At 44.1% G+C, this 21,126-nt stretch overlaps 1 protein-coding gene across 5 annotated transcripts; it reads left to right on the top strand.

Moving 5' to 3' along the window:
* The first annotated feature begins 10,489 nt into the window (after positions 1–10,489).
* Positions 10,490–21,126, top strand: LSM14B (LSM family member 14B). Of its 5 annotated transcripts, none has more exons than XM_082773540.1 (10): positions 10,490–10,814; positions 15,113–15,276; positions 15,631–15,694; positions 16,218–16,334; positions 18,188–18,358; positions 18,481–18,561; positions 19,525–19,686; positions 19,866–20,019; positions 20,195–20,374; positions 20,714–21,126. In XM_082773540.1, the coding sequence occupies exons 1-9, from the start codon at positions 10,694–10,696 to the stop codon at positions 20,364–20,366; spliced, it is 1,206 nt and encodes a 401-aa protein (XP_082629666.1). In that variant the 5' UTR covers positions 10,490–10,693; the 3' UTR covers positions 20,367–20,374; positions 20,714–21,126. The 5 variants fall into 5 exon arrangements, with proteins under 5 accessions (XP_082629666.1, XP_082629668.1, XP_082629665.1 ...); XM_082773539.1 differs by having other exon boundaries at positions 10,491–10,814; positions 15,631–15,766; positions 18,484–18,561; XM_082773538.1 differs by having other exon boundaries at positions 10,491–10,814; positions 15,631–15,766.

Here is a 21,126-nt window from a genome sequence, read left to right as displayed (position 1 = left end):
ACTGGAAAATGTATACCAAAATCATCCATTTGTTTGGGTTTCCATCTACTATTATGTAGATATAACTTCAGAAGTGGTGAAGAAAAACTTTTTTCCATAGAAGATGCTAGTAAGATCTATAGTGACATATGCTTGAATAAAAATGTGACAACTTCATGGATTTCCTCCTTTTAAAAAAATAAATTATTTAACTGTGCCTGGTTATTGGGAAATACATAAAAACAATCTCTTAGACTACTAATGAACTAGATTTAAAAAAAAAAAAAAGCTGAGCATGCAACTGCCTTGTGAATCTTTTCTAGTTTTTAAGGGACAGTTTGAGGAGTGTATCCCTGCACATGCAATTCATGTGGGAGTTACTTAAATATGGCTATACCAAAGTCCATGCAGCCCAACATCCTGTGCCCAAAAGAGGATGCCCAGAGAATATACTGTGGGATAAAGGATCATTGTTTAAAGGCCTTCAAGGCTTTCCAGTACAAAAGAATTGTGGAATACTGGTTTTCCTTCCCAACTGCTATTAATCTAACTTGTCATGCTTGCTACTGCATGCCAAGATAGGAAGCATCAAAATCCAGACTCATCTACAAGGGAAGAATTAGGAAATTTACTAAGAAAAAGGAGCACTTGTACAAGATGTAAGTTTCCAACTATGCACTCAGCAGCAAGCAGATTCTTTTAAAGCAAATCTTCTGAACAGAGACTACTAGCATATGTCCAGAATAATGTTTGTAGAAGAGACGAGAAGCAGCCACGTCAATAAAGATTTATGTTTTATATGTTATAAAAAAAAAAAAAAAATCTTGTGCAAATCGACATGATTCAGGGAAGAAAAACTATTGTTAAAGGATGAATGGTCCTTCTTGGTCATGACAGCTAGTTTCAATAATTTTCTATTTTGAATTTAGCAAACGATTAGAACTGACTGGGCAAAATGAAAATGCTTTCCTCTCTAAGTAAATTAAAGTAAGTTTTGGAAACTTCAATCCCTCCTTCCATGCAATATTCTGACAGAATATGTCAAGAAATTGTGCCTAGTGATGGGTCTCATTACTGCAAATCCAATTTGTACATTTTACGGTCTGGACCTGTTAGAATATGTCTGAAATACTTGTTTTTAGTGTGAGGTGGTCTTGGCAGTTTCAGTTTCAATCGGTATTCTTTGTGAGCAAACTGTTACCCTGCCAGGGATATTTGTCAACAATTATCCTCAGAGGTCCTTGGTATAATAATGCAATGGATCTTTCAGTTCTGGACTCTTTTGAGCCCTCTAAGCTCAGAGCTGCTTTGGTTCTTCTCTGACTTTTGCCAGTCCTCACCATTTGCTTTTTGAGCAGTGCAGATCACTGGCCCTCTTCCTCCTTTACATCTCCATTAGGCTTCAATTTTCCACCTCCCAGCATCGCAAAACCAATAGGTAAATCAGTTGTTGCCTCCAGACACCAGCTTGGTAGCCCACTAAGGTCAGAAGGCAGCTTCTGTCCTGTTTACTGTTCTTTCCAGTGCCAGTAGCTTTTGCCAGAGGTATTTTGTCTGTTAACAGGCCTATGTGCTTCCCCTCATCTTACTCTAGCCCATCTGGAAAGCACGTGCACTATCATCAGCCCTATCTCCTGCTAAGGGTCGTGGTTAACCAGAATAGTTCCCATGCCTGGAACCAACCCTCATCTTAAAGTGACTGGGAGAGCAAAGAGCTCCTGGAATTCAGATTTCCCTCACAAGGGCCAGTCGCTTTTGACTTACATAACTTTGAGAACAAAACTATTCTAAGAAAATAAGCTGAATTCAACAGGCCCCCAAACACTCTTTAAAAAACAGCAGGTAAAGGTGTAACTTCTTCCTTACCTCCCCAGCCTCTGCTGTGCTAGCAACTGGACAAACTGGCTTGCATTTCCAAAGGCCACAGCCTCACCTTTCTAGGTTGGATCATCACTAGAACCCTGCAGAAAAACAAAAACAAAAACCTGTCTTCTCTACGGTTTTCTTTATTCCCTGGTCTCCATGAATTCTCTTGGGATGCAACGTATTTCTGCCACTTTTACACACGACATACAGCAGGCTCTATGAAATTTGCACTCTTAAAACGGAGCTCCCTAGAGAGCTGAAGGCTGCTTCAGCTTTTCCCAGTCAATACAATGATACGGCATTCTTAGGTTGTTGCCTTTTTGCCCTCTCAAAAAGAGTTTTTACCAGACCCTTGTTTAACAATTGGCCGGTTAAGGCAAGCAGATTTATCCCCTTTCTTCACATGCTGCCCTCCATTCACTCGTCTTCAAAAATACGTAATAAAATGGATCATAAATGGAATAACTGAAGATAAATCTTCACATTGTTTGCTTCTGGTCAGTGCCAAGAACAGGTACAGTTAATGGCACGCCAGTTGTGAAACAGCAGTTGCTGTAGATGAAAACATTTGTCCCATGGAATTTGATAGGCATTTGTTTTATCACAATGCCTAGAGACCATAAGTTACAGGAACAGAGCTAGGAGCATTCTCTGTCCCTCTGCCCTTACCTAAATCATTCAATAGCCCCGTGGTACCCTTCTTTTAAATAGAGGAGTTGTTTCAAAGGAGGGCCATGTGCCTGAATATGCACGTTGGAGCTCAAAAAGGAAAAACCATCAAATGGAAACAGCAGGCCAAAAAGGTGGTAAAATTTTCAGTGTACGTACAGCACATAGGTCAAGATCCAGATTCTTGTAGATTTTAATTGGAAAAATAGTCACATGTACAAGCTTTTCTGAAAGTCGTCTTCAGATGACAGAAATGGCTAAGTCATTTTCCTTACTCCATCTCTCATCCGTAGTCTGCCAAATGCTGTTACCAAGCAGTATGAGATGATAGGATTCCTCAGAGCAACCCAACTAATTTTAGTGACAGTATAAAGAAAACAGACACGAAAGACACTGAACTGGAAAGCCAGTGGAGACAGAAGAGGTATGGAAACATCATCACGTAAAGAAAAAAAAAAGTGCAAGAAATGTAGTAAAGGAGGTTTGTTTTGGTTATGATGAAATGAGATTGTATCTAAACATTTTGTGGATTTGGAATGCAAAACGTATGTAAGCAAGATTTTGCCAAGGTTTTTTTATTCTTACTTTCTAGTGAACTCTCTGTATTAACTGATTAAAATAAATCATGCTGTATCTTCTGTTCTGAGCTGCCTCAAGCTTTATGAAAGCACAGCACGAAAGGCTATTATATAGTGTTTTCTTCTGAATTCTCCAGCAGTCCTAAAATAGTTAGGGATATTACTCCAGCCTATAGGTTACTTTCTTACACTACCTAAAATATATCCTCACTATCAGAGTTCAAGGACTGGCCCCTATTCCTTTAATGAGCTTTTGCTCATTTTTGAAGCTCCAAACAAATCCAATAACTCAATTAAATATGGGATGAGTTCCCACAGTTGAGAGAAGGAACTAGTACAACTTTTGAAACAAGTCAGACAGATATTTTCTCTCAAAATACAAGATGGGGAAAACTGCCAACCCAAAGGAAATGACACCCCAGATGGAGGGCCAAGTTTTTTATGTCAAGTTATTCTTTATTGTCATTTTTTTTCTGCATGGGGTTACTTGCAATACTCTTTCATTACTGCAGAGTTATATATAGTGAGTCATTGTTACTTAGGTTTCTAGCTAGGACAGCAAACCCATCCATCTGTGTGAGCTAACCAATTATTAACAACTGGACAAAATGCCAAGCAAGAAACACCACACCTTGGTTAAAGAAAATGATTACTTTGGGAAGCAACAATTTGTATGTTCTTCTGGAAGAAAATGAAGTTGTTTTTCCAAAACTGCAAACCTTGTTTCTCTTAATTATTTTCAGCAGAGCAGAAGAGGGAGCTAGTTTTGCTGCTCTGTACAGTTTAGTGGGCCAGTAAGTTCACTCACCCATTGCTATTCCTTGACATGAAGCCGTCTGTGTAGAATTGTAGGACTTGGCAGCCTGAAGCTGTCTCTGCTACACCCTCATCCTCAGCAAGAACTCATCAAACTTAACTTCCTTGTGACCCTAAAAGCTATGTCAAGTTGCACACTGTAACAAGTGCTGGTGTGATCACTTTACAGAACAAAAACGCGGTTTAAAATTGTACTAATAAACCCCCTGCCATGCCTCAAGCGATAGAGAAATGAGGTATGAAATACAAATAATGCAAAAGCTTTGGAACAGCAAAGGTCAGAAGTTCCAGGTATATGTGGAAAATGTGCACACAAATACCACAGCAGTGAGGAGAACTGACCAACCGGAGTGACGCTGCCGCCTTAAGTGAAGGCTGATTTATAGTTTAGCTTCTAAAAGACGAAGGAGATTAAATGCCAGTTTATTGTCATACAAAAATAAATTACTTTCTGAAGCTGCTCTAAAATCCGATTGCTATGATTTAGCCTTACCAGTCTTGGGATCTTTAACTAAAAACATCAATTAAAACCTATAAACTTTAAACTCGAAAGCCTGTTTAGTCTTCCTTTAAGGAGTCAAATAACAACCATAAAGGAAGAACACTCTAGCAGATGAAACAACAAATAATAACTCACGTCCTCAAAGACGTTTCTGCAACATGCCTTTTAAAACCAGTCAAAGAACAATTCGAGCTATGAAAACTGCAGCAGATGTTACGCAGGGAAAGAACAGCATCCAGCCGAGGCTAGGTAAAGCGATACATTACCTAGCTGCAGAGAGAGAAGCTGAATCTACCAGTTGTTTGCAAAGCACGCAAGGAGAGGGAGATTCATTTCTGTGCCTCGAGAACAGAATCCACTGTAGACAGTTGATGCAAAAGAGGTCCCTGAACTAAAACATCAAATAAAGGAGCTCTTTCCTCTCTGTTCTCTCAGCCCAATGCCGAGGATATACAGAGGCTTGCAGTTCACTTCAGCACGCCGCTACCCAAGAAAAAAACAGCCTATGCAGCAAAACAAACAGTCAGATTTTTTCTAATGGAACTTCATATTTTAGGCTATGTTCAGTGCTCCCCAGTGTCCCAGATAGACAGCTATCTCTCTTTATGTCCTAATTATTTCTAAACTTAGGTCTGAATCCTCTTACTCATCTGAATGGAAGATAGATGCCTAAACACCTTTTTTAGAATCTAGGTCTGGCTTGTGAGACTTCATCCTTCAGTTTTTGTGAACAATTTGCAAACTTCAGCTTCATCAACTTTTTTTTTTTTTTTTTTTTTTTTTTTTTTTTTATCCCCTATATTATCCATTTCCCCAGCTTCATGAAAGGATCTCATAAAATTATCTCCAGCTCCCATACCCATGAATAAATCACCATCCGGTAACCCAGGATAACTTCACCTTGCCATCTTTGATTCAGAAAATGTGCACCTCAATATAAAAGGTGTTTGCACATCTCTAACTGCTGTACTCCCCCTCCGCATGCTTTGATGACGAGATGAATCACAGGAGTGGACAGGATCTGGGGTTATGTTCTTGGTCTTATGTCTAGTGCTGTGGGTGTTTTTTTAGCCTCAGTTTCACAGCTTGTAAAGTAGGCACTGTAGGGTAGTGAGGTGAGTGCGAAAAAAGTCTGGAATAGCAGTTTGTGTTCATTCTAATAAAAGGTGCTATGCATGTCAGAGATATTTCAGTTTTATTAAAATAAGTAAACGTTCCCTCCTTACTCTGTTGCATCAAAAGCATCGCATTGACTTCTAACTTCTATAGGTCAGGTAATGAAACATAACTTCTACAAGGAGGCCCTGTGCATTTGTGAGGTAGAAACAGCAAGGACTGGGCAGGTGAGAGAGGCACTGCTGACTTGCCCCATAAACGTATGTGAAGATATCAAGCTCCTCTTAAAAAATGTGAGAGTACAGAGGCAGCCTGGAAGCATTACACAAAAAGAATAAATCCCCAGCAGTGTTTTTTTTTTTTTTTTTTTTTTTTTGTAATTTTACCGTTGCCTTTCACAAATAGAAATGAAAGTGTCATTTTGCTGTATAGCAAAGAACTGTCTTTCCCCGCAGAAAATGATTGATTTAGCAGGGAAAAGAATAAACTGACTACAGTACGAAAGTGCATACATGGAACAAGAAAAGAAATACATGCTATTTTAATGAGAATGTATTTATAATAAAGCTGGTTAAAAGTATTAAGAACCTGTTAAATCTAGTAGGTAATTCCAAATGCTCCTTTTACATCTCTATAGCTAAAACTTATCCTTAGATACTGAAACTCTGCGCTATAAAGGCTGTGTGTCTGTACAGCCTAACTCACGCAAACACTTCCTCCTCTTATATTTATGTTTTTTTACAGTTAGACTGTTGAAATAGACGCTGGGGACGTTTCAAGCATAGGACCAGAGTCGAACCTTTGTGGCTAGATACAGCGCACTGTGGCCAGGGTTAGGGGTTTTGGTTAGGGTTTGTAGAGAGAGAAATGCCCAAATTATGGTCTTGCTTTGATCCTCACAAACTCTGTGGGTCTGGATGAGAGGTTTAAGCTCTCTACCACAGCATCCTTATTGGGGAAATAGCTTTTGTCTTGACTGCGCAACACATATGGACTGCTGAGAAATGCAGTGGAATAATGCAGATTTTTGCTGGTCCCACTAATTATGCAGTCAACGTACCAATTAGGAGAGACAATCCCACACAAGCCTAAAACTATGGATTTTATAAAATATTTCGTTTAAATCCAGAAGTTAAACTGACTTTAAATTTGATGTATGGGGGTGGAATGAAAGATGTCAAAATTGAAATGTCTGAGGTACAGACTCAAAACTGAGAAAAAGAGAGGAACAAAGGGGGAGAAAGGACAGAATAGCATTACGTGCACTAAAATATCTGTATTTATTTCTGGAACAACAAAAAAAGAAAACACCTATTGTTATGACATGTATATTTTTCTTCAGAAGAGATACCCCTCTCACTGAGATGTAGGACAAACTAATGTAATGAAGCAATATTTCCTACATACATCATCGTGTCTCCTTTTTTTAGACTACAGGACACTGAGAAACTAACGGTATGATGCATCCATTATCTAAATAAAAGTTGCCAAGTTTTCTTTTTTTCTACTTATTCATATTGCTATTTTTCCTTTTCATTTCCTATCTAATTCTTGTTCCTTCTCTTTTCTCTTTATTCTAGTTTTCTTCAGTTGACTTTACATATTTTTTCTTTATTCTACTTCATGTGCTTTTCTTTTAAAAGATAAAAACATTTACATGTGTGGATCCTTTTTTTTTTAATCTCATCTTTCCTGCATCTTTTCAGTTCTTTTTCTCGTCCCTCCTTCATTTCTGGACTCTTTCCTACTCCACATTCCTCATATCACTATAGAATTGTGTTCTGTACTTGGTGACCTTACCCTCCTTCCCTGCAGCTACCACATTTTCTTTGAAACTACCAGCAAGTTTCTAACATTTCTTCTCCTAAGGCTCATGCTTCTGCCTTCGTTTATATAACGTGTGCTGTTTCCCATATCCAAACTCAAAACTCCATTCCACTTTCACTTCTTCCATTTTTACGCCAGCCTCTTTTCCCTCCTCTTCCCTCTTCCTTCCCTGGGGAAGGGATGCAGGCCCTTAAGACCCAAGCCTTCCTGTGCCACCTCTGGTATTTTTCCGTCCAACCAAATTCTAGAATTTATACGGCAGCACAAATTAAATCACTACCTCTTTCAGATACTCATCTTTCTCCTACCAGAGAATAGCACTTGTAGCACTCCACATCTCTCCTCCAGTTGCAATGACAATCCTCCTATTGTTAATTCTCCCACTTTATACGGAGTGGTATTATTATTGTACTCGAAATTCCACTGACGTCTTTCCATCTGTCAAGCTAACAAAAATTTACCTGTCCTGTCACCAGTTTTCTTCCAGTTGCTACAGGTTCCAGTTCAACCACTGCTACCACCAGCAGCCATTTTCTCAGCAGCTGTGAGTATCCCAGTAGTTCCTACTACCAGCAACTAACTGCCAACATATCCCGCTGAACCCAGGCACAAGAGGAGATGTTTCAGCAGCCAGTGCCTGGCTCCCTTCTTCCAGCAGTTGGAGTTTGTTACAGACGTCTTTCCAACAGCTGCCCTCTGTCATTAACTCTGCCAGATGCCAGTTCAACCTACATTGCCATGGACGCTGCCATCAGTCACATTACTGTGATCCCTCCATCATAAACCCCACAAATTTTCATCACTGCTCTTAGTCACACATCTCTTTTTTAGCTATTAGATAGTTAGATTAGATTTTAGATATTAGATCTATCAGTGGTGACCATCCCAAATGCCAGTGGTTGCATTCCAACTGTCATGGGAGTCTTCTTAGCTCTGGCAACATAGTTTTCCTCTGACCGTACCCTTTGTCTAGGCTCCAGTGGTCACTGGTGGTCCAAAATGCTGTTCTGTGAGAGCTGTGTCTGCTGCTATCATCAGGTACCAACCACTCGGTGAGGTTTCTTTCTGGTACCAGAATGAACTGCAATCAGCTTCTTGATATGAAGCTTAATCTTCCCTCTTTATATGAGGGATGCTCGGGATCGCATACTTGTCATGAATTTAAACAGTGAAACATGTTCTTTTGGCCTCCCTTTCAGTGCTTAAGGGATGAAGAACTGTATTGTTTAGCAGAATAAATAAAACTAACAGGGCATTTAAAATGTCAGGTGTCATCTTCCGTCCTGCTGCTCACTTGTTATCTTTGACTGTTGTCAGAAGATACTGAGGTAATTCATTATAATAAGGGCATCTTCCAGAGACGGGTCGATTTATGGCCATGATGATAACTAAAATTCCATACGTTTACATATTTCTCCTTACCTGTGAATAGTTTATGCCACTTTCATGTATCGTTCTTTTTTCACGATGTTTTAATTAGGCTCTCTGCAGGATCCACACTGCTGGATGGTCCCTTCCCCTACTGCTATTGCGAAAAAAAAAGTGAAAGGGTAAAAGTTTGAGAATATAAGCCAGAAGAGGAAGCACTGCTGCTCTGCCTTGGGTTACGTTATCTTTACTAATATCATTTTCCCCACTCAGAACAATTATTTGTTTGCCTGTGAATTGAGCATTTGGTAATTCCTTCTCACCCTGCCTTTTCTCCATTTGAGCTTTTCCACATGCTTAAATGAGACACTCCTCATATAGGGACGCTAGATGAGTTGTTTTTTTTTTTCCATTAGGGAAGTTTTTAAGCAGCAATTTGCCCACTGAGGAGCACCATTTACCTCAATAAAAAAGGATCTTTCTTGCTCTGCATAGGTTGTACCCAAGGCCGAGCTAAGGACAGGTACGCTGAATTTGTATTAAAAAAAAAAATACTTTGCCCGATTCGGATGTCACGGAACCATTTATTTGATATTTTAGCAACTGTCTCCAAGCTAAAAAACAATGAAGATTTAACAAGAGAAAGCCTGTGGCCGTAAGGGAGAGCGAGGCAGGCGCCGTTCCCCTTCAGGCTGGGGGGGGGGGGCAGCTCTTGGGGCCCCACAACCACCACAAAAACCACACCGGGGTCATCCAGAGAGCGGATCCCAGGCACGGCCCACGGGTCCCGGTACCGGGAGGCCGGAGCCACCTCCTTCCCTTGCTGGAAGATGCAACCGGGGGCTGGAGGCGAGCCGCCTGCCGCCCAGACAATGGCTCCCGCTGCATTGTCTCCAGCTGCCGCCTTTGACTCCGCTCCCTTCGCGTCACACGAATTAGCGACCCGCTCCCTGAGGGCGGCCGCCCTGCCCCGTCCCTCCCTACCCCCCCCCCCCATCAGCGCCTCACGGAGGCTTCACCTCCCGCCACCCCGGGCCGCCAGATGCCGCCGCTTGGCCCCGGCTGCCCCGCAGATGGCCGCGGAGCTCCCCGGGGGAGGCGGCGGGCACGGCCCCGTCCTCCAGCTGCGGCCCGGCTCCGGGAACAAAGGCCCCGGGTACAGCTCCGCCGGCCGCACGGAGCCGGAGGATGAGGGCGAGGGGCTGGGGAGGCGGCCATCAGCTCCCGGGCTGCTGTCAGAGCGGGATGAGGGCTGAGGGGGGGGGGGAGCGGCTCCCGTCAGGGCGCTGAGGCGATGGCAGCCCCCGGGGGGGGTTGTGTGAGAAGGGCGTGAGTTGTGTGAGGAACCCCCGCGTTTTGGGACAACCCCTCGTGTTTTGGGAGAAACCCTGTGTTTTGGGAGAACCTTGAGGTGTGTGACACCCCCACGCTGTGTGACAGAGCCCCGCTTTATGTCTCCAACCAACCCCCCCCCGCGGGCGGGCGGCGCAGCGCGGCCCTGTCACGCCTCCCCCCCCCCCCCTTTCCCCTCACAGCGCGCGGGAAGGGCGGGAAGCGCGCGAGCCCTCGCCCCTCCCCTCCCCGCCCCGCCCCGCCCGCAGCGCACGTGGCAACCTCGCCTGGGCCCGTCACGTGACGCGAGCCGCGGGCTTCCCCCCCCCTCCCTCCTCCCTTCCCTCCTTCTCCTCCTCCTCCCCCCCCTTCCTATCCCTCCGCGTCTGACCCCGTCTCCCGTCTGGTCAATAGCGGCGCGCAGACGGCGCATGCGCGGCGCGGGCCGCAGCACGCCCCCGCGCTGCCTCCCCCCCAGCGCGTCTCCCTCCGCCCTATATAAGGCGGGCGCGGCGGGGCTCCCGGCTCCGCAGTGTGCGTGGGCGGGCGGCGGCGGCGGTGGCACCCCCCTTGCGCGCGGCCTCCGCCCCTCACAGCGGCCCGGCCCCGGTCCTGGCCCCGGCCCCGGCCCGGCGGCGCCATGAGCTCGGGGACCCCTTACATCGGCAGCAAGATCAGCCTGATCTCCAAGGCGCAGATCCGCTATGAGGGCATCCTCTACACCATCGACACCGAGAACTCCACCGTGGCGCTGGCCAAGGGTGAGGCGAGGGGGGGGTGGTGGGGTGGGGAGGGGGGGGTGTCGTGAGGAGATTTTGGGAAGCGGGGGGGGGAGGGGAGGGAGGCAGGGCCTAGGCCGGCGCTGTGAGGGGATGGGGGGGGCGCCTCGGGCCCGGCTGGGCCTGAACAATGAGCCTGGGCCTCGCCGCTGAGGTGCGGCCGGGGGCTGCCCGAGGAAGCGGGGGGCGGCTCCGGGTGAGTCAGCAGCAGCCGGAGCTGCCTCAGCCCCGGGGGCTCCCCCCCCAGCTTGGGGGCTCCTGAGGGGCTGGGGGGGGGGGGGTTACCCCCCTGCCCGGGGGTGGCAGAGCTCTGAGGGGTTGGTTCTGTCCCCTCGCGTTGTTACCTAAAAAATTATGTGGTGGTGTTAGGGCTGGGTTTGCCCCTCTGGGCTCCAGCTGTGTGCCAGGCAGCGCTGGGGTTGGGTAGGGATGCAGGCCGCTGCTGGGGGGAGCAGCACGGCTGTCGGCGGGTCTTTGTTCCTCCCGTGATCAATAATTGGGCTCTGCTCACGGGAAGGGGTTGGGAGCGGGCTCGCAGGGCGCTGTGGGGTGTCTGCACGTGGGGCTGGTTCGCCCTACCCAGCAGGCAGCTCCCCAAGGCGTTGCTCTTGGTCCCGTGTAGAAATAGTGATCTGTCTCCTGCTGTGTGGTGTAATCTGCATTTGATTGTCACCTGTGCTGGGAGCCTCCTGTATTTACTCTCAGGAAAGCCTGTCCTATCTTGTTTAGTCTCTCAAACAAGGTCTTAATTCTGTATTGCTTTTACGGTCCAGCTCGGCTAGTCCAGCTAATGCGTGTCAGCTTTTTGTGTCCCTGAGTTATGTTCTTCTCTGTTCTGGAAGTTCAAACCTTCATCACTGCCTTCAACAACCCATCAGGATAGTCCAGAAACCAAACATTTTTTTTGTCTCACATGACTATCTGCTGGAACAAGCCGCTGGCTTGCCTGCTTCTTAGCTCCACCTGAGGCAGCCTAGGCCAGTCTGGGTTCAGCATTCTGGTGTTTGGGTGGTGTTGACCACGAGCACCTGAAACCTGCTGGTATTTAATCTGGAGTTAAGGATGTGAGTTTTCATGAATTCACCTTTTTTTAGGGCTGTTTGTCTAAATGTATAAACTGCTATTAATTGAATTAAGTGAGATACCTCAGAAAGGATGCGGTTCCTTTTCTGTACGTGCAGAATGGCCTTCACCTTCCTGCAGCAGAAAGCAGGGATGGTTTCTCATGTAGCTCTGGCTTCCATATAGCACTTGCTACTGCAGAGCCGAAGTGGTATGTTTCAAAGGCATATGTGATGAAATGTTTTATGGTGTGAGAAAGCAAGTGCTCTTTATAATATATCTGCCAGATCTTGTGTTTATCGGGCTCTCAGCGTTCAGTTTTGAAGAACTGGAATGTCTGAGTATTTATGATACATGGAAAAATTCTCATTTTTCCACTTGCTGCTTTAAACTTTACGGTGCAAAGCCTGCTTTTTGTTGCAGCTCAGAGACTTTTTAAAATTTGGAGACTTCATATCAAAATTAGCGTCAGAATTATGAGCACAGCAATGGTGCTGAAGTCAGTGACAGCAGCGCCAACACTGTTTGGGTGGGTTTGGTTGAAAGCACATGGTCTGGAGGGTTAAAAAAGCACTGCCACCAAATACTGATGGGCAATTGATGTCTAGATAGCGGGTAAATTATTGTTAATCCCCAAATGCCAATGTTTATGGTTCAGACAACTTTAATACAGACTGCATGTATTGTGCTGTGCTTTTATCCTGATTTTTATCATCCCAAATAGTACAAAGAACAACCAAGGTTGAAAGGAACCTCAGGAAGGAATCTGGTTCAGCTTCTTACTCAAAGCAGAGCTCACTTCAATTGATTTGAACGTTGTTCCTGTTAAATCTCAACACGTGCAACAACTTAAATGCTGGATAAGAAGATTCCATGTGCTTAATTAAGTGCTGAAAGAAAGTTGTCCATCTCATTAGATGTTAAACTTAAATTACAAGCAGTGGTCAGAACACAGTAGATAATGAGCCTCCTGCTGGCAGTGAGCCCCAGTAACTTCACTTTCTGCAGAAGTCTGAAGAAACTACAGGTTTTGAGCAAGAAACACCCGTGTGAGCTCTTTCTAGGCATCCAGTCCCTCTTGTTCTGTGTGCTTCCTGACCCGCCAGTGGTCTAGCTTTGAGTCCTGCATGTGAATACAAACTGTGTCGTGGAGCACTAGCTGCAGCACAGTGTGGGATTGATTTCCTGTTCATCTGTAAACAATAGTCACTGTAACTCTTCATGGGAGACAGCCCTCCAGTCCTCCCAGAAACCCGAAGCTGTGCTTTGGGCTGTGCCAAAAATCATTAAACACTTCAGATACAGGGGTGGGTGTGCTCAACTCCTAGAGGCCTCTCAAATGCCATCACTGCTGTTTTGTCTACAACAAGGACATCGTTTTCCACCCTTTCAGTTGTGAACCTTGAGCCCAGCCAACTGAGAGGCTGCCTGCACAGCTTCAGGCTCTGCAGGTCCAGAATTTCTCCATGTGGCAAGTGATGGGCTGAGAGAAGGCATTGTGCTTTCCCAGCTAGCTGTGGGATTCTGTGGTAGCTCCTGGGTAGCTTTAACATCCATTGCCCTGAGCTGGATGCTGTAATAATCTAATCTTGACCAGGGATATCAGTATGGTTCATGTCTAAAAGGCTGTAAGTATTGCTTTCAGTTTATAATCTGCTTCTAGTTGACTAGGTTACAGTTGTAATACGATCAAACAGCAGCTGGAGATCTAAAATAACTTGGAGGCTTTTCTACCCTAGTAACTAATGGAAGATGGCATTCAGAGGAAGCAACTGACTGTGCTTGCACCACTTAGGTATAAGCTGAGATGCTAAAACAGCAAGATGGGGACAAGTTTGCCATTGACCTGAGCTTAATGCTCTGTGTGAGCTCACGTGTGTTGGGCATATGTGGGACTCGAAGACTGCGTGCAGTACGAACCCTGGCTTGGTGGGGGAATTTGCCTGGGTGCAGCTTTCTGAGGATATCTGACAGGCAGTCCTGCCTCCAACCATCACCACTTGTTAATAAGTTAGTGCTGCTGCAGGATAGCAGGGATGCTCAGCAGGAGGATTGAGCTGGTCCAGCTCTTGCAGCCCTCTTTCTGGGGGAGCTGTCCCCTATCGTCTACGTGACGGGGCTGTTGGTGCTTATCTGTCCAGCTGGGAAGTCGGAGTGGTGGCTGGCTGCCACACCACCACGGGCTGTGATATGGCAGGTGCTTGGGAAAGGTCTGGTTAGGATGGAATTTGTGAAGGTATTGCAGGACTGCTGCTGGGTCCTGGCTGAAAGGCTGGGTAGTTATGTGGTAACCTGCTCGAACTGAGTGATGCAACTCCAGCCTGGAATTCTTCCAGTGCCAGAGTGCGTATATCAGGTGAAGTTGTGCTGGTGCTTATCTGAATCGACCAAGCTCCATGCAGATGGAAAACAAACCTCTCTAAGTTGTGGCAAAAAATCTGCTCTGCAAATGTGCTCATTCTGTAGCTAATTCCAGACTTTCATACTCCAGTGTCTAAAGTGACTGCTGCCTGTTTTCCTTCCTTAACTAAGTAGTAAGTCTGAGTCTGACCTCTTCCTGTTTAATAGATTGAGTTAATTTATGCTCCTCCCTGGCAGCCACACACTCAATTACTGCCTTTTTTTCCACTCTAATGTGTGACATCATTCTGTCTAGTACCTGCTCAAGTCTTCTGGTGCCTGAAACTGAGCAAAGCCTCAGTAGGTGCTAAGGTCTTAGATTTATCCCTTAAAAAGCTAAATATGAAACCATTAGCATGGAGTGAATTTCAACAGTAACCTCTTGTTATTAATAAATATCTGTATGAACTTATCTGTAAAAATCTGTCTGTGTAACAAATAACTGAAACCAAAGGTACAAATTTGAGCCCTAAAGTCTAAGAATTTTTCCCTGCTGCCAGAGGCCTCTCTGCAGTGGCAGTTGTCTCAAGCTGTGTGTGTATATGGGATGGGGAGGGAAGGTGACTATGGCAGTACAGCACTGTGGGGAAATCCTCGGGTTTTTGGTAGGCTTCTTTGCAACTGGTCTATGGTCTTCACCTTCACAGATAGTTGTAAACAAATATGTTTATGCAGGCTGCTGAGAAAGTTGGCATTTGAGAGTTGTGTGGGATAAGGGGAGCCAAAGCATTACGAGAGCACTCTAATTGTGTAAGTTTTAACTTGTGCAGTGTTGTAAAGGTAATACTGGACTAATGGTAATCTTTCTAATGCTAAAGTGCGGTCCTTTGGTACTGAAGACCGGCCCACAGACAGACCTGCTCCTCCAAGAGAAGAAATCTATGAATACATTATTTTCCGAGGAAGCGACATCAAAGACATCACGGTCTGTGAACCTCCAAAAGCTCAACATACCCTGCCACAAGATCCTGCCATTGTTCAAGTAAGTTAGCCCGAAGTGGAGCTAGGCAGCTATGGTAAAACGCTGGCAATGAAAGACTGGATTTTGATATAAAGCGATAGAAGTGAAAGCCAGTCAATGTCTCCTGAATCTTCAGAATCCAGAATCTTCAGATTTTGGGAAGCATTCTGAATTTCATTTTAATGTTTAGATTAGTAGGATTAAAGACTTCTGTCAAGAAAACTTGAGAGAGTTTACTAGCTGAGGATGCGGGCAAACTAACGCTTCTCAGTGTTTTCTTAAGCATTAATAACGCTGTACTGAAGTAAAGAATCACTACCAAAGCAAGTTGACTTCTGGACACTGTAAATGGAAATGTACTTTGTCTTGTTACAGTCTTCACTGGGCTCTGCCTCCACATCCTCCTTTCAGCCACATGTGCCTTACAGCCCGTTTAGAGGTATGCCACCTTACAGCCAGCTTGCTGCCAACTCTTTACTTAGCCAGCAGTACGCAGCTTCATTAGGTTTAGGTAAGTAAAGTTTTTTACTTGCTAGAATAAAGGTACAGTCCTTGTACACAGCTACCGTGACAGCAAATAACAGTAACTAATGCTGAATTCCTTGCCGAGTGTCAGGCTGCAGCAAGCAGTGAATAAGTTAACACCTTTGTGCAGCACTCTTACTGCAAGGAGGCCCATCTTTCATTGACGCATGCATACACGAAAGAGACTAAAGAGTTAAAGTTTTTTTCTGAAAGTAATGTGAATCCCTAACATTGAGGCCAGTTTATTTCTAGTCTAACATACCTTACACACACAGCACACGTGAAAAGAACTTGTGTTCCCAGAGAGGACTAAATAAGCTGCTCTAATGCTGTTCTAGAGATTCTTGTATCTCTTTTCCAAGTCCTTCAGATGTTTCACTACCTTGTATCTTATCCATATATCTTTTTGCTTTCTCTTCTTCCCTCTATCTCTTTAGAGAAATTGGTAAGCCCTCCAGCATCAGCAGCTGCTTCCAGCCCTAGTTCTTCTCCGTCTCCACAACCTGTTTCAGAGCCTGACATGTCTTCAGAGCCCCATCAGCTCTCTTCCAAGGGTAACAGCAGTTTGAGGACTCCAAATATTTGGAAGAACTGCATGGCACTTGCAAACAATCTGTTCTTGTTAACCCCCTCCTAGAACGATAGTACTTACATGGGTAATGCTAGTCAAACGAGTTTGTTCTTGGCTGTTGTTGCTTTTCCTTACATGAAGTATTACTTCCTCCTGTTCCAGAAGTATCAATTAGAGGAAACAGGAGAAAGGAAAGTAAAGGACTGTGGATCGTCCTGTGTAAGTATCAGGAGAGGGCTGAGGCTTAGGGATGTTGTGCTACATCCTGCCCAGGAGCATGCATCAGCTTAGGGACTGGGTGAGGAATTAGTTGGTCTTTCCTAGAAAGACAAGCACACTGCTTAAATTGTGGGTGGCCTTGCTGTTAAAAAAAAAAATAAATAACCTAGTAGAAAACTTAGGGGAATTGTTGTAATTGAGGAAACTTCAGGATATATTTTGTGCATGATGGGGCAGTGTCCCTTGTCAAGACTCCCAATTAGCAAAGCATGACTAACAGTAAGCAATTTCTGAGTTGTGATAAGCTGAGGTAACAGTTCTGGGTGCCTGCTTCTATGCTTAAACAAATTTTAAAGGAGTTTGAGTAGGGATAACTAGACTGACCATCCTCAGAGCAGAGTGTCCAGGTGCAGCCTGCATTTAAACATGGTAATTAGTTTCATCTGTTTTTAACTTAAGCATGTATGCTTGTGTTGGCATGAAACTGTTTCTACTTACTTTCTGGTTTTGGCCATCCATCTGTATGTACCTTCCCAATATTCTGGCTACGCTTTGAAACTTTCTCATGTTAAACTTGCACAGCAGCTTTGTCCTGTTGAATAATCCTTAGGCTGTGTCTGTCTTCCTTGCAAGTTTTCCAGGTGTACATAACTGGGAACCTGCATGATGTTACCTACTGGGTATATCTCATGTGGACTTGGGTGACCCAGAAGTGTCAGTGGCTTGGTTTGTGTGTACTCTTCAGCTTTTTCACTTTTCTTGCTCGTAAAGTGTATTCAGTTAAAGTTTGCTTCCAAGTGGTTCCTATGCATAACTACATAAAGCTGTAGCGCTCCAAAACTTCTACTTAAACCTAGAATGCAGTTTTTCTTCTGAGTACTGAAGACTGTCACTTTCTAATATAATTGGTGTAAGGTATACCAAACCATGAAAAGTATTTACATGTTTTGTAGTGTGAATAAATAAGCCTGGATGGAAGAGCAACAGAAGTCTTGGTAACACTTTGGCCTTGACCAAGAAGGAATTTAAAAGGGTAACTTTGAGATCCTGGTCTGGTTTCAGGTTTTCTTTATTGGAAAGCTAACAATAAGCAATGACAGTACTTCAAGTAGTTAAAGGGCTTCTAAAATGGCTTACAGAATGGGATACTTCTGAGGTTGTTGAACTTTTGCAGCAAACTTTTTTTTTTTTAGACAAAGTGGGGAAGTTTTCTTGAGTGATTTCAAAGTGGCAGGGTGTTTTTTTTTTTTTTTTTTTTGCTTCAGATATAAAGTATCATGTAAAGTACAATCCTGCATAACCAAAGATAGCAAAACTTGATTTCTAGGTGTATAAACTCTGAGACTGACCTGGTTTGTTTATCTGAAGTGTGTCTCTGAACTTGGTTTAAGAAATGTGTAGTTTTTTTTCTGATTTAAGGCTCTGGATTTGAGAGCCAAGGCTTGTTACAGCAGCAGTGCCTTACCTAGCGTATATGCCACTTAAGCATAGCATGCAATGATAAACACAAGGTTTTTAGTAATTCTTGACAAAATGGCTTCTCTGTAGGAGTGAGTAGGATTTGAATAACATCGGCACGCTGTCTGAGAGGCACTTAATCATTGGAATTTTTTCCAGGTGCTGGCTTTCCGCCTGTTCACCCAGTCCGCAAAAGCCCCATGGTAGAGCAGGCTGTTCAGACTGGCCCAGTCGACAACATGAATTCACAAAAGCCGCCCCCAGTGAAAGTAACTCCGGGGGTTCAGCGCAACGGACGGCAGGTTCCGCAGAGCAACACTAAGACAAACGGTGCGTACGTACTGCTCGAGCCTTGAAGTGCCATTTTTAGGCATCCTTCAAAGGTGCATAGCAAGACTCAACTCTTCCAGTCTTGCTCTTGTGCTCCTTCATTGAGTTGCTTTCTTGTTCAGTAGATACAGTTCAGGCACCACCTGTGCAACCCCAAGGGCAGGTGAATGATGAAAACAGAAGACCTCAAAGGAGAAGATCGGGTAGGTTAATCTGACACCAAAGATGTGCTTTAGCATATAAAAGCAAATGTTAATTTCAACAAAGGATTATTGGACAGAATGCTAAGGGCAAAGTAAGGCTTGATAAGTCTTTGGCCATCTAGAGGTGCTTCCCTAACAAAATAGCTTCTGGAGCCATAGAAGTTCAGAACCTTCCAGGAACAAAATTCTGGTGTCTTCTGGAAACCGGAGGTACATCACAAAAAACTGATGCTGTGACTTTAACTGGGAAGGGCAGCCTGTTTAAAAGTTTCATACTTTTAAGTAGAAAGATCTCTGGGAGTTCTTGTTCTGTAGAACATAGTTCTTATAATGACTGCAGTTTAAGCACAGGTCAAAAGAAAGTGAAGGTAACTTCAAGGAGACATCCCTGCCCAAGCAACATGAGAAAAGGCAGGAAACAGAAGTTGAGATGCTGGGTCTTCAAATTTGGTTGACTGAAGGCAGTGCTTTAGAAGGGGAATTATATATATATATTTTTTTTTCATAAAGGAGCTGATAGCTTCTGCTTTACAACTAAGAAATTATAAAGTACAAGCCCCTTTTGTGGGTAGATGAGTCTTGGGTATTGTCCCATTGTAACAGGTTTACAGACCATAGGTAACATGCTCGCAAATCAGCAAGCAGACTTGATAGCCTGTCCCTTCCCTTAGCTTTACCTGGTGTAGTACTTCTTTTGTTTTCTGTCCTCATGCTGAAGGGAAAGTTGGACATGCTCTGTCTTAGTGGTAAGAGTGACGTTCAGGAATGCTTTTCAGAAAGGTAAAATATCGCTGTAATATGTTTTCTACAGCCAAGTTCAGAAGTTACTTTCAAAGAGGTGTGGCCTAACCACAGGACTGGAAGCCAGAAACTCCCGAGTTCTAATCCTGGTTTCCTCTGGTCTTGAGCAAGTCATTTAACCTCCCTGCACGTTACCAAGTGTTTAAACTCTCCTGCTTTCAGGAAACAGGAGAACCAGAAATCGTTCTAGAGGACAAAACAGACCAACTACTGTGAAGGAAAATACAATAAAGTTTGAAGGTGACTTTGACTTTGAAAGTGCAAATGCACAATTCAACAGAGAGGAACTTGATAAAGAATTCAAGAAGAAACTAAACTTTAAAGGTTTGTGGCTTCATTAAATATGAATTGCTGAGCTAGTAGTAAACACTGCATAGAAAAACTCATGCTGAGAAATCGCGTGATTACATGTGGCAGCATCTCAAATCTTGTATGAGGGAGCAAGAGAACAGATGGCTCTTCGGTGTGCCTCAAGGAGGTGTAATGCATTTTATTATCTTCAGATGACAAAGCAGAGACGGGGGAAGAGAAAGGGGACCCTGGAGTGGCAACCCAAAACAACGATGGTAATGCAGAGGAGGACCTTCTGGGACCCAACTGCTATTATGATAAATCCAAGTCTTTCTTTGACAACATCTCCTCAGAACTGAAATCCAGGTGAGTATGTCTAATAAAACTTGAATTATAACTAAAATTGCGTAAAAAGCTAAACATGTAGCATGGTGTAACATGCAACTCTTAAGTCTTAAAATGCAAGAAGAAAAAACAGGAAAATCAACAAAATCTTCAGAAGGGAGTATGGCCACACAAGTCTGAATGGTGTCTTGTTCAGTTCTAGACGTACCACATGGGCTGAAGAAAGGAAACTCAATACTGAGACGTTTGGAGTGTCTGGCCGGTTCCTTCGTGGCCGCAGCTTTCGTGGTGGATTTCGAGGTGGAAGGGGTACTGGAGCAGCAAGACGGAACCAAACCACTCACAGAGCTGGTACTGGCAGAGTGTAACTGCAGAGGCAAGTTTTTTAGCAGGAACAAATACTGTCCCTGAGCGAGGCTTGTCTCTTGTTCTTTACCTGAACTGTCTTTGCAACCTCACCTTGCTCTCCGGTCTCTGATGTATCAAGAATCATCCCTTACTGTGTCTGATCTGCCTTTATAAGTCATGTAAGGGAAATACCAGTGGTTTTAATTTTTCTGGGGTTAACCTTCTGCCTGTTCCAGAAAGTGAGAGCTGTTTGTTTCAGTGAGACTTTCCAGCCAGGCATGTCAGTTGATAAATATAAACTTCTGTTGCTTTTTCTTAGGCTTGATATCCAGGGGATCTTCCCTAATTCTGCCTTTTTCCTGCATAGGTTCGAACTTCTCTCCTGGGAGGATGAAACTGTACATAGAAAGAAAACAACCAACTGCTGCACTAATGTGGGAAAATGGTTCATATTGTTTACTGTCTCAGCTCAAGTGACAGAACTTCATGTACTACTGCTTATATTCTGGACTTTTTTTGGACCAGCAACTGTCAGCTGGAGTATTCTTTGGAAGAGGGAATGTGTTCAGGGGTACCTTCTTCAGGGTGTCTTTTCTTTATTGGTTTTTTTTTTTTCTTTTTAAGTGCAGACTAACTTACATGGTTCTTCTTTCTGGGTCTCTCAAAGGCTGCTATAGTCTAAGCTCAAAGTCAGACTCCTTTTCTGAACCCTGAAGAAGATAAATCATGGTATTTTAACATGGAACCAAAGCTCACTTGAAATAAACCAGCTAACTTGTT

Source organism: Aythya marila (assembly GCF_965140915.1).
Source record: "Aythya marila genome assembly, chromosome: 16".
Classification (NCBI taxonomy): domain Eukaryota; kingdom Metazoa; phylum Chordata; class Aves; order Anseriformes; family Anatidae; genus Aythya; species Aythya marila.
This window is presented reverse-complemented; position numbering and strand designations above follow the sequence as displayed.